A 12,610-nucleotide genomic window follows, 5' to 3' on the forward strand; every position below is an offset into this window, starting at 1 on the left:
GAGTTGATGGGCTTGGGATGCTCTGATTTTGTACGGTTCTGTTACACGTCTGTCAAAGCAGCAGGGAGGTCCTACAGCCACTATGGCCACCCTGTCTGCTGTAGTTTTCATGACTGGAAAGGGCTCCCCAGCTGTCCTAGAAATGCCTACACTGCTGAAGAAATCATGGAAGACACAAAACAAGGTGACTGGTTTAGTTGATGGTCACATAAAACCTGCAGTTGAGCCATCTGTCTCGGCGACTACCAGGGCAACTCAGTGATGGGCCACTGAGAACTCTCAGAGTGAGCTTGGGAAACCCCTTTCTGATTGCACACACACACACACACACACACACACACACACACACACCTCCCCAAAGCCTACTTCACTCTGAAGCCCTCTAACCAGCATGAGCCCATCCTTCTTGCTCTGAGTTAGTGATGATCTCATTAGCGAGTTGTCTGTGTTCTCACTGCTCCATGTTCTCTGCTGCTCACCCTGGAGCTGCTCAGCTCTGCAGTGGCCCCAGTGGCCCAGGGAAGCCTCCTTTCAGCACAAAGCCTCCACATGGACCTTTGCCAGAATCACATCTGTATCCTAAGGCATTGTGGCACTGTAGAGGATACAGTAGGAGAGAAAATTCCAGCCCAGGCTATGCTGTCGCACAAAGATGGTCTCTCGGTAACCATACCGTCTCTGTGTCTTGCAGGTTGGGGACATTGTCATGGTGAAGGAAGATGAGACCTTTCCCTGTGACCTGATCTTTCTCTCCAGCAACCGGGCAGATGGGACATGCCATGTCACTACAGCCAGCTTAGACGGAGAGTCGAGCCATAAAGTAATGTATCTGGATTTGGGGTGCAGCTCAGGGTCTCAGCCAGACTGGCATCTGGGTACAGACTGAGAATGTCTATACTGTCAGAACTCACTCCCAGGGTCATCCCAGGGTCATCCCCTCTGGCCCTTTGCTTTCCTTTTGTTCTCTCCCATTTCCACCTCTTTTCTTTCTTCCCTTAATGAAGTGAGCAGACACACCGCCATTACCCAGACTTAAGCAGATTATTAGAATAACAATGTTTTCACCTTCTTAGTAAAAATTCATGTCTTTCCTAGTCTAGTGATAATCTTGTTAGAGTTGTCTGTGCAGGCAGAACTATACAGATCATGTCTGTTACTTCAGTGTCTTGTTAAATTATCATAAGGCATTTTCTGGAATCATAATTAATTGTTTGAACTCCATATGGAATTCTACATTACATTTAAAAACTATGACAATTAGGTGAGCAAACAATATATAGTACTGTTAATTTACAGGGTTGCTTTTTTAACTTAAAAGTGGAAGCAGGAACTTCTGTGAGATTGTGAAACCTGGCAAACCGGTGCTTCTGGCAGTGCCTTGGTGTCAGCCTCTGAGAACCTAGAACATTAGGAGTGATTCCTGCAGGTGCAGGCAGCCACGCTGTGAAATGGGACACTTTGTCATGTGATTAGCAAAGGATGTGTCATCTCTGGGAGTCATCCTTGGCACTGTTGTGTACAGACCCTCAGGTGGCTTCATATTTTCTAAGTAGTGCATCCCAGGAGATCTGCATCCCTCTTTAGGCATTCTTTTGGGGAGAGGCTCTTAGTGACTTGAATTGTTGTACCTGGACAGGGCTCACAAACTTGCCTGTAAGCACTCTCTTGTGGACATGTCTGAGGGCAGGACTCCATTCCAGGGAGACTATGACTACTCAGACAGGATGGCCCAGTGTGTGGGTAGATCTGAGACCCAGGGCTTAGTTCTGTTCTGGGCAGTACACTGCTGCAGCGGCTGTGAGCCTGGCAAGTGCTAGAGTGCCCGCTGCAGGCTGCACTTCCGTGCATTTGCACGATGCACCTGGCTGGTCCCTGCCATCATTTCTGTACATTTGGTTTAGCTCTGGGGGCTGGAGTCATGTGGAACCTTTCCTTGAAAGAACAGATTGTGGGAAGGCTTCTACTGACCTCAGGGAGTCTTATGCCAGTCATATGACCTCAGCCTGGCCTTTTGCCCTTTTGGGACTTTTTACATCTCTGAAAGGCTGTCAAATCCTGATTAGAAACCTCCCCCGGATTCTCAGTGCACAGCAAGAGCTTGACTGACACAAACAGTGATGTAACCACCTGTACACTCGAGCCACATAGTGCTATACATCCCAACACTCACTATTAGAGCTGTAAGCAGAGAACGAAGGGGCATCCTTCTTCCTGACCAGATCCTGGTACACGTCTGTGTTCCTGTGTCCTCCTTCCTAGGTAAAGGAGATACATCCTCATGCTTTTATCTGTGAATGGTCCTGCAGGTGATAGGCCGCATGGTCCTGGACAGCAAGACATGCCAGCTGGCATCTGTCTAGAAGTGCAGTTCTTGGGCCTCCTGCTCAGACTTGCTATCCTGAGATTTAAAGGGTGACCCAACAGTAGTGGGTCAGCAAATCCTGGGGATTTGGATGCACTTAGTTCAGAGTTGAGGGACTTTGTGGTTTAAACAGTTGAACAGCCTCAGAGAGCAGTGACAGGAGGACATTTGGTGACAGAGTTTGGGAAACGGGACCAATTGATGCTTCCAGTGTCTCCTAGGAGCTATAGTACTTTGCCTGAAAGAAGAGGAACACATGAGTGACTGACAGCTCTTCCCAGGGCAGGTGCATCAAATATCAGGTTTAAAGAAGTTGCAGGCTTGCCCCTCGTCCTGCTAGTTTTAAGATGAGGGTGCAGAGTAAGTGTGGAGAGTCAGAGTTCCTGTTATCCACCAGAGGAACAATAGCCAAGTCTCATCTTTCCGGGACACTTTGCATCCAGACCCCCAGTAGGACTCACAGGATGTGCATGAAAATCAAACTCTGAGTGGGTGCCAGAAACCAGGTGCCGTGAGGTTCAGGGTGTGACTCGTGTTTTCTCTCCTCTGCAGACTCACTACGCAGTGCAGGATACCAAGGGCTTCCACACAGAGGCGGATGTTGACAGCTTGCACGCCACGATCGAGTGTGAACAGCCACAGCCTGACCTCTACAAGTAAGCCAAGCACACTGCCCAGGAAAGGCCGGGCGCAATGCTAGGAGGGTCACTCTGTGTCTGTGGACAACACCATGCAGACTGCAGCTTCTCAGTGCAGAAGGAAGCCTCACTCTTCTTTATGTCTGTGTTAAGAGATGTCATGTAAGCCAGGGGAGAAGACGCACAGGAAATAAGGAGAAAGTAGGAAGAGCAGGATGGCTAAGTCACCACCAGTCCTGCCGGAGTGGGAGGAGCTAGCTGTGGTGCTGACTGAGTAATGAACTTGAGCTCTTCTGTTGACAGGTTTGTGGGGCGCATCAATGTTTACAACGACCTGAACGACCCTGTAGTGAGGTGAGTCTTCTTGGGAGTCCAGACTTTTATCCTCTTGGTTGTTACAACAGAAGTTGGCATTTGATGAGTCCTGCCATGCTACTGGTGTAGAAGGTGGGGCCCTCTCTCATGAGCACATTCCACTCTCCACGCTCACTCTGGGGTTTGTCTGCACGTGTCAGTGTAACTCGGATCCTGTAACCTCACACATGACACTGCCAGTGTGGAGCCTCTCCAGCTGTCCCAGGTCAGAAGCCTGCAGCATGACTTTTACAGGAGGGAAGGGCCCTAACCAACTGTGAGCAGCACCCTCACAGGCTATGAAGTCAAGTTTCAGATACAAAGGCCTGTCTGACAGCAGATTAGCCTACCCGTGGCCATCATTGGGCTAAGGTGCTCAGGCCCTACTAGGATGAGGGGACCTGGTTACCTGCAAGGAGGCACTGTGTGCTGGTTGGTCTCCTGCTCCATCATCCGAGCCTCAGAGCCTGCAGTCAGGATGTGCAACATCAGAGAGAGAGCAGCCATTGGGCAATGAGGAGCCCGAGAGGCATCTGGTGATTGGCCCTGGGAAGGGCCTCACATGCCCCATCTGCACCCCACATGCTGCCCTGCTACCCAGGGAGAGCTCTATACCTCAGCTGTTCTCGATGAGGACGTGTTTGGGTTCATTGCTTAGGAACTTGGCTTCCAGTAGGTTCTGAAGTTGACCTTTGCTTGCAGTTTAAGCAGCTCCAAATTAGTGATACCCTGCTATCAATCTATGCTGAAAGGAAATGTTTGCCCAGAAAGCAGAGGCAGATTTCTTATGGGATAAGTACCTCGGAATAAATAGTCACGAGAGTATTTCTATATGGCCTGTCTCTCACGGGACTCAGTAAGGCACTGCTTTAAGAGAACAGTCCGTGTACTTCTTAGCTTGCGTTTTTAATGGTTTGTTTGTTTGTTTGTTTGTTACTTTTTTGAGACCTTATCTTGCTACTAGCTAGAGAGGCGTTCAACACCCGATCCTCCAGCCTCCACCTCCCGAGTGCTAGATCACAGTCTGGGCCAGCATTCCAGGTCTTCGCCTGCTTTTGTGCAGGTTAGCAGGACACTACTTGTAGGAGGGGTGGAGGCGTGGCTTTTGTTTTCAGAGAAGAGTTCCTTATTGCTTTGGAGACTAGACTGTGGAGAACTGATTTATTTCGGATGAAAGAGCAAGTGAAGGGTTTCTCACTGCCATCGATGAATCCAAGGAAGCCAGTACTGTGGATGGTGAACTTCACACAGATACAAAGCTGTGGCCCAAGCTGGGGACCACTGTCCTAATGCTCTGTATATTTTGATACTAGCTTTAGCCTAGCCTTTTAACATCAAAGTTGTCCAGCTTGTCATTTGGATTTTTAAGATGTTTATAAATATTTGGAGTAACACAAACAGGAGGCAGATGTTTGATTTTCTCAGTTTCCCATCCAGATTCCCAGTCCACTCACTTATATTTCTTCTTCCATCTGTCCACACTAGAAGCAAAGTATTTTGTCAAGTAAGTTATTTTTAGAGCTCTCAGAGACCCATTTAAGGTGAGGCCATTTGTTTTCATTAACACTTGTGACATGAATTATTGTCAGCAAGTTGCTAACAGAAGCTGACAGCCCTGTAACACAGGCGGCAGAGCAGTGTTGTCAGTGGCTGTCAGACCGCTGCCCTTACCTGCTGACTGGCTAGATGAGGTGCCTGAGCGCTCGCTCGCAGGCTCCCCGCTGGCCTCCTGCAGGGTGCAGCCTGAACTGCGCTGGCCAAGCACACTGGCCCCACTAAGTGTGTAATACCGTGTGCATTTGTATCTCCCCAAAAAGGACAGGTGAATCACAGCACACAGCACACAGGTGAGAGGCAGACTGGTTCGACACTGGGGGCCATTGGGGTGCGAACAGTACTAGAATTTGCATGTTTAGTTCACTCTTTTGAATTGTCCTTCACTGTTCAGAGGGAAGGCTTACAGCCAGCCACTACCTGCAAATAATCTTTGCATGCTGAACTTCCATTATTGAGCCCAGAGTCCCAGCCTCCCTTTACTCAAAAACGTGCTTACACCAAGTCGGAGTCTCCATGCCTGACAGTGGGTGAGACTCAGCTGAAGGGTGAGCAGAGCTCAAAGTTTGAGCCTTTTCAGACCATTCTGAGGTCCCCAGCCCAGCCACCTCTCAGTGGAGGTGTGTTGGGAGAGGTTGCTGGCCCTGCCTTCAGGTCTCTTTTGTAGCAGATCTCAGTGACATTTCTGATGTCCCCTGGTGTGGCAAGTGGCACAGATAGGCGAACTCTGTGACCTCTGGTAGGATGTCACTGAAACATTCAAGCTCCTGGTTATGTGAGAGTGAGTTGGAGGTGGCCTACTTCCTGGAGGCCTCTCCAGTGTCACTGTGACACTTCAGTCCCTGAGAGTGACAGGTCAGGGGAACAGAGGGCTGATCCAGCCCAGCAGACGACGTCTCTACCTCCGAGAAGCCCAGTGCTTATGCAGATGGACGGTGCTCATCTCCCCAGTGAGCAGTGCACACTTACACAGCTTCCTGTTGGGAAGATTGAGCTGATTTTTCAGTCTCGCACACTCCCCACCCTCCCCTTCCCTACTGTATCTTACCGCTTCTGGTCTCCTTATCTTCCAGGCCTTTGGGGTCAGAAAACCTGCTTCTCAGAGGAGCCACACTCAAAAACACAGAGAAGATCTTTGGTAAATATTTTAATTTGTAAACCACTGGCAATCATTTCTAAACTCCAGGACACACTAAGCAAGCTAAACTCTTTCGCAACTCCCTGAGAGGCCATTAAGTGCCTTAAAGTACTGCGGGTGTGGATTTGGTGCAGGGGCAACTTTTGCTAAGAGATAAATGTTGTTGTGTAACCAGAACCCACAGAGCCATTCAGTGAAGGCTACGGCTTGTTAAGGACCTTAATGCGTGACTCAGGACGTGAAGCTGTGTCCGTGACTGTGTCCACGGAGCACTGATATGCAGGTGATTTCTCTTAAGTCTGCACATCACTGTTAGCTCCTCCCATTGGCAGTGCTACTTCCTGTTTGGCTGTACTGGAATAACTTTTAAGATATACATTGTACCCTGCTGCCAGATTACCCAATGTATTGACATTTGCACTATAAAAGAATATAGAGTGTATAAAGTGCAGATTAGATCCTATGCAAGCAACGTCCCAGTGTGAAGAATCCAGCCAGCTCAGGAAACTCGCTTGCCGGTTAGGTTAGAAACATGGCCTGTTCCTGTGGGCAGACACCTCACAGACTCTTCTGCTTCCAGGTGTGGCTATCTACACAGGCATGGAGACCAAGATGGCCCTGAACTATCAATCCAAGTCCCAAAAGAGATCTGCTGTGGAAAAGTAAGGCGACTCCCCTGCTGCTACCTCCCAGCCATCACTGGCCCTGTGGATAGAGTATTCTCTGGCCACAGTGTCCTTGGGGGCCACTCCTCCAGGGACTGTGGCCGCTGACTCCAGAGCCCACCACTCTGGAGACTTGCTTTCTTCCCTCCTGGTAAGATGAATAGCCACACCCTCCTCTCTCTGCTAACGTGCCTATGCTACCTGTAAGTCATTTCCAGTGTTCTAGTTCCCTAGATCAGTTAGAGATGCCCGTATCCCCACTGATATCACTGATCCAGGCAAACCTCAGAATGGGGGTGATATTCAGCCCCTTTAACTGGGGGACTTGATGGGAACCACGTGTGTTCCAATGTGATTTTACTGAGGTCACAGTGAGCAGAGTGAACATTTTCCTACAGACGACGGAGTCCTGACAACTGTCAGGATGGTGACTGGACTTATGAGAGAGTAGAGTCTGAGGTTGTGTCATCTCTGCCCCTTGTCAGAGTTGTCCTGTTTGCTAGTTAGTTACCATGTGTGGGATGCTAGCATGGGACTAGGGATGCTGTCCCTGGGCCTGTCTCTGCTGTGTGACATGTGAAAAGAACTCTTCATCACCAAGATGCTCTGTATGGGCTTCAGCAGCAGACCTGGGAAACAGGACCTCTCCCCAAATCTACCTTGATTCAGCCCCAGGCATTTCCAGCCTTTGGCGCTTCTCTGGGTATCCCCTTCTCTCACTCCAGAGTGACGGTCACTAAGTTCTAAGTTCCTTTGGTGCCTGATTGTCAGCAAAGCTGGCTCTGGCTCTTCCTGTGCTGGAAGCAGGGAGTGCCCGTGGTTCAGAGAGCTCGGCCACTTGGCAGCATGCAGCTTTTCTTCCCTTCCTGGGGCTCTGGTGTCCTGAGCATTGGCAGTGGCAGCTGCGAATGAGCTGGAGTCTTGTCTTACTGGGTCAGACTGGACACTGCCCACTAGGGTATTGCTGGGTTCCCTGTGCTGTTCGTTGTGGTGAGGAAGGACCGGAGCGGCCTCTGAAGGCTGGGCTCTCTCATCCAGGTCAATGAACACATTCCTGATCGTGTACCTCTGCATCCTGGTGAGCAAGGCCCTGATCAACACGGTGCTGAAGTACGTGTGGCAGAGTGAGCCCTTCCGAGATGAGCCATGGTACAACGAGAAGACCGAATCCGAGCGCCAGAGGAATTTGGTATGGAGGCATGTCCCTTGTGTAAGGATGTGGCCCTTAGGCCATTGTCACAAAAAGATGATGCCAGAAAACTACAGAGGTGAACTTGCTTCAGGCAGGCTGGAGCCTTGCCAGAGCTTAGGACAGGGGCCCTCACTGGCACCTGGTGTAGGCAGGTGTGAACTGCCTGCTGTCTTGGGTACTAGAATGTACAAGTCTGGAAAATATTCCTTTCACAGGAAACTTATGAGGGCCAAAATCATTTTGATATTTCCAAAACTCAGCATGCCACCATTAAGATAAATACTGTTTTTGTGGTAACTGGATAAACAGAAGGCTCTGAACTCAGAGCAGGGCAGTGTGCAGCAAGGAGTACTGAGGGGCTATGTGCGAATGCAGCCCTGTGTTCAAGCACTCTCCCTGATAACTTCAAAGATATGACCAAGCTCTACAGAAGAGCCATTCTGAGCTGAGTATGGCTGTGCAGGCCTGTAATCCCAGAGCAAGGATGAAGGGGGGTGCGGTGGGAACTTCAAAATCACTGTATAGGAAGCTCCCATCTCTCATGAGCTTGGAGGTTGTTACTTACAGAAGGACATCATGAATATCAAAAATGGCCATTGGTCCCTGCTTAGCATGACCCCTCCTTATCCCTGATGGTGTATAGTATGAGCTCCTAGCCCAGTCCCTCCCGAGACACCAGCCATTCAATTCTACTCTTGGCCTTAACCACACATGACAGGCAAGGAGCTGCAAGTTTCCAAGTAGGCCTTTGTCTTTGCTTCTCTGGCTGGGGTAACGGATGAGCTCTCTGAGGTTTCCTGTCCTTGCTTGGTGACCTACAGCTTCTTTATGTAACCAATGTTATCAGTTCCTCAGGGCCTTCACCGACTTCCTGGCCTTCATGGTCCTCTTCAATTACATCATCCCCGTATCCATGTACGTCACCGTGGAGATGCAGAAGTTCCTCGGCTCCTACTTCATCACCTGGGATGAGGACATGTTTGATGAGGAAATGGGGGAAGGGCCTCTGGTCAACACATCTGATCTGAATGAGGAGTTGGGACAGGTCAGTGACTCCTAGAGACTGCATGAGTTCTTAGCCCTGCATCAATCCACTGTGGCCTCGTGGTCTGGGTTCTCTTTGATAACTGGTAGTTCATCCGGGTCATGCATTCAGCATGTAGATATGCTGCAGTGGGTGAAAGTCAGAGGCAGGAGTAGCAGTGGAAATGCATTGATACTTTACCCTTTTCCCTGAGTGTATCCTTTTAACTTAAGCTACATAACAGTCAGTGTGGTTTTATACAACTTTACAATGTGAAGAACGGACTGCATTAGCTGGTTAGAGTAACTGAATCCTTACTTATTCTGGGTCCTGCAGTTGAACGAGGGTGAAGCTACAGAGTTAATGGATGCGCAGTCTGCAGAACCATGGCTCTGCTAGCTCAGGACTGGGATGTTGTGGTCCTTAGAGTAAATAAGTAGCAGAGACCTGCCTGTCCCAACTGGTGCAGAATGAGATGGCAGATGGGTGGCCATGGTCACACCACCTGGGACAGCCATCCAGAGACCTAACCTGTGAGGACAGAACTGATGCACATAGCTGATGCCCTGTGTTCTGTATGAGGCCACAGGGTCCCACAGAGTATAAAATAGGGCTGATATGTACCCACATCTGCTGACCGCAGACCCCAGAATGGCTGTATGGAAAAAAAATACTGCAGTAAGGTTCGTTCCTTCCCTCACCCAGCCTCAAAGGGAGCCTCTGACCTTTCCCCAGCTGTATGTCATGGGAAGGGGCATTTGGCAAATGACAGTTGATTAAATAAATAATTCATGTTGAACTGCAGTCTGCCCTATGGTTGCTTGGCAATACCATGTCCACAGTCTGTAGACTGACAGGCACAGGTCCCCCATGTGTCGTGGGGAAAGCATTTGTTGCTGAAGAAGATACATACTGTCAAGGCACCAACTTTCTGACACATTCCTCTAGAATATGTCATGTGCCACTTCCTGTGTGATGCATGTGGTCTGTTTGAGAAAGTGCTTTGTAAGAGGAATGTCAGGGGATGCTCTGGGGCAGGATATCTCTCCCAACCTCACAGAATTTGACTCTGTCCTGTCCTGAGCAAGGCAGGCTGCAGCCTGGGTTCAGTAAACTGGGCCACTGAAGTGGAAGCCAGCTGGTGAAGACACAAAGCAATGACTTCCACACTGCTCAGTGAATATGGGTGAGCGTGCCTCTCAGTTTACACAGCAGAGCAAGACGGCAGTTCTGACTGTGGAATGGGAAGTGCCCACCGCCAGTGTCTGTGTGAGAAGCAGAGACGACTGCCTTCCAAGTACACCTTACACAGGTGCCTCGTGCATTTCCCGAGTAGTTCCACCCCTGTGATGTCAGCAGAAGCCCAGGATTTGTTTGTAGCACAGCGTACAGCCACTTGTAACTGCAGCCCCAGAGGTTCCACCCTCTGTGGCTTCCACAGGCACCTGGACTCGTGTATGCACACCCTTACAAAGACACCCATATATACACATAGATATTTGTTGTCTAAAAACAGCTTTTAAACCTTTGTTTTAAACTGGGTAATAGTTTAAAACAAGGATAACCAAGGTAATATCCAGTGCCTGGCATAACTAAAACCTAACAAATATCCATTGTAATCTTTTGTTATCATAGTCACAGACTCTAGAAGTCTCTACCTGCTGGGTCCTTAGGGATGTAGCCTGCACTCCCTCCCTGACTGGGTGACCTGAAGGAAGTTCCCATGGGCTTTGGGCTTGTGTTCAAACAGCAGATTTGTCTTAAATACAGTCTCATAAAGCAATGCTCTGAGTTTGGTGGAAAGGGCATTTTTCTGTTAGGGTTTATAAGAGGGTGTTCCTGGGAAGACTCTTCATACAGCACAGGATCTGGCTGTCCCCTCTACACCCCTACCCCCATTCATTCCTACACTAAACCCATCTCAGCAACCCCAGAGCTGTGGGAATGGCTGGCCCTTCCTTTCCTCTGTCCAGTGGTCCAGGATGGGTATATGTCTCACTTTCATTTAGAGTCTAAAGCTGGTGGTGTCTTCAGCACTTCATGGTCTTTCTGAAGTGTTTTATTCTTTCTCTTCTGTGTATCCTGTCTTCTAAACCTCTTCTCCTGAGAACCTTGACCTCTCAGACTCCTAGAGAATGTTCTTCTTTTGCCCATCTGTACTGTCTCACTTAAGGGGAGTCAGAACCTCCCCTCATCCTGCTCTTCACAGACCCATGGAGCCCTGGTTCTCTGAGGAACTTGTACACAAGTTCCTCAAGGCTACTTTTTGTTGTTTCATATCTGTCACCAGCATGAGGTCTCTTCCCCCCAAATTGCACCTGTCTGGACTCATACCTAACACTGGATGTGATCTGTCTGGCAGACTCAGAAATTCCTGTCCCACTAGGGTTGTAATAGACTTGGGCTGAGATGTGTCACCTGCCTAAATGTGGCTTAACTTGGGTGTGTGGTACCCTCAGGTGGAATACATCTTCACTGACAAGACCGGCACGCTTACAGAGAACAACATGGCCTTCAAGGAGTGCTGCATCGAGGGCCATGTCTACGTACCCCATGTCATCTGCAATGGGCAGGTCCTTCCCGACTCTTCTGGCATTGACATGATCGATTCTTCCCCCGGAGTCTGTGGAAGGGTATGTTGCAGCTCCTCGGGGTGGAGGGTGTGGCTCTACCACATGATTGAGGGTACAAGTAGGCGGGCTGCTTTAGGTCATGCTTGAATCCGCTGTGGTGCTGTGTCCCCTTCCAAGGGGCAGGAGGTCTTGACAGTGATTCCTCTGCTAGAATTGACCTGGAAACCAAAAAGAAAAAACAGGGCAAGTGGAGCAGGCAATGTGCTAAAAGTAGTGTGCACATACACAGTCTGTGTGTGGAGAAAGCTGCATGTGCATGCACATGTGTGCACACACACAGATACATGTATACATGTGCTATGCTTGTGTACACATGTGTAGGGCACACACACACAAGTGCTCAAGTCATACTATCCCTGGTCAGGGTTCGATTCCAGCACCTGTTTTCATGACTACAGAGCCTGAGGAACCCAGGGAGAGCCAGAAGAGAATATTAATGATAGAGCTGTTCAGTCAGGCCACTGGCTCCTTCAATGTGAACTCCAATTGGTATCATTTTCTCACAGAGGAGTAGATATCCTGCAGGCATCCTGAAACCTTCCGGCATCGTTACACCCTCCTATTCCCACCCCACTTCCCATGGACCATACTGGTTGTCAGGGAAGCCTAACCCTTGGCCACCGTGCTACCCCGCTTCTGGGGACCTCAGAATCGTCTGACTGACTATGGGGTGCAGCCAGCACTGAGGAAGCTGCAGTGGGTCAGCCTATTGTGACCTCATGCCCAGTAATCCAGCTCTAGCACAGGACTCCTAGCTTCTGCTTCTAGGGCTGTTACAATAGAGCCTCAGGCTGTAGGCACGCAATGGGAGTTAAGTCCTGTGTAGTACAGGGTCCTTGGCTGGTAGCAGACAGCCACTGCCAGGCAGGTAATGTGGCCAGGAACAGGAGAGTGGGGTGCTCAGGGGTGAGTGTACCAGCTATATAGGTGACCCATTTTCCCCATAACATGGCAATTCTTGAGTGTGCTCAGAGCCATGTCTTGCTTGTTCCTTGGAGTGTCACAATGAGCAAAACCCTTTCAGTCTTCACTGCCTGTTAGCAGTGAAGT

General features: G+C 49.5%; 1 protein-coding gene and 1 long non-coding RNA gene across 13 annotated transcripts in view; one reads left to right on the plus strand and one right to left on the minus strand.

Annotated features, from left to right (window-relative positions):
- The window catches only part of Atp11a (ATPase, class VI, type 11A), a 111,713-nt gene that overhangs the window by 62,683 nt on the left and 36,420 nt on the right, over positions 1-12,610 (plus strand). For all 12 annotated transcript variants that reach the window (NR_121603.1, XM_011242069.2, NM_001293668.1 and 9 more), the window contains 8 exons: positions 692-820; positions 2,915-3,018; positions 3,304-3,354; positions 5,982-6,046; positions 6,627-6,708; positions 7,750-7,900; positions 8,751-8,948; positions 11,387-11,560. Coding sequence is in view for 11 of the 12 variants with exons in the window: in XM_011242069.2 (XP_011240371.1) it covers positions 692-820; positions 2,915-3,018; positions 3,304-3,354; positions 5,982-6,046; positions 6,627-6,708; positions 7,750-7,900; positions 8,751-8,948; positions 11,387-11,560 (954 nt within the window). In the remaining variant the exon portion in view is untranslated. The remainder of the gene's footprint in view (positions 1-691; positions 821-2,914; positions 3,019-3,303; positions 3,355-5,981; positions 6,047-6,626; positions 6,709-7,749; positions 7,901-8,750; positions 8,949-11,386; positions 11,561-12,610) is intronic.
- Positions 8,640-12,221, minus strand: Gm15350 (predicted gene 15350). The gene is made up of 3 exons (NR_045775.1): positions 12,172-12,221; positions 11,478-11,718; positions 8,640-8,866 (listed from the first exon to the last, which is right to left on the minus strand). It is a non-coding gene; the product is annotated as a predicted gene 15350 (long non-coding RNA).

This window comes from Mus musculus, chromosome 8 (assembly GCF_000001635.26).
Source record: "Mus musculus strain C57BL/6J chromosome 8, GRCm38.p6 C57BL/6J".
NCBI classification, from domain to species: Eukaryota; Metazoa; Chordata; class Mammalia; order Rodentia; family Muridae; genus Mus; species Mus musculus.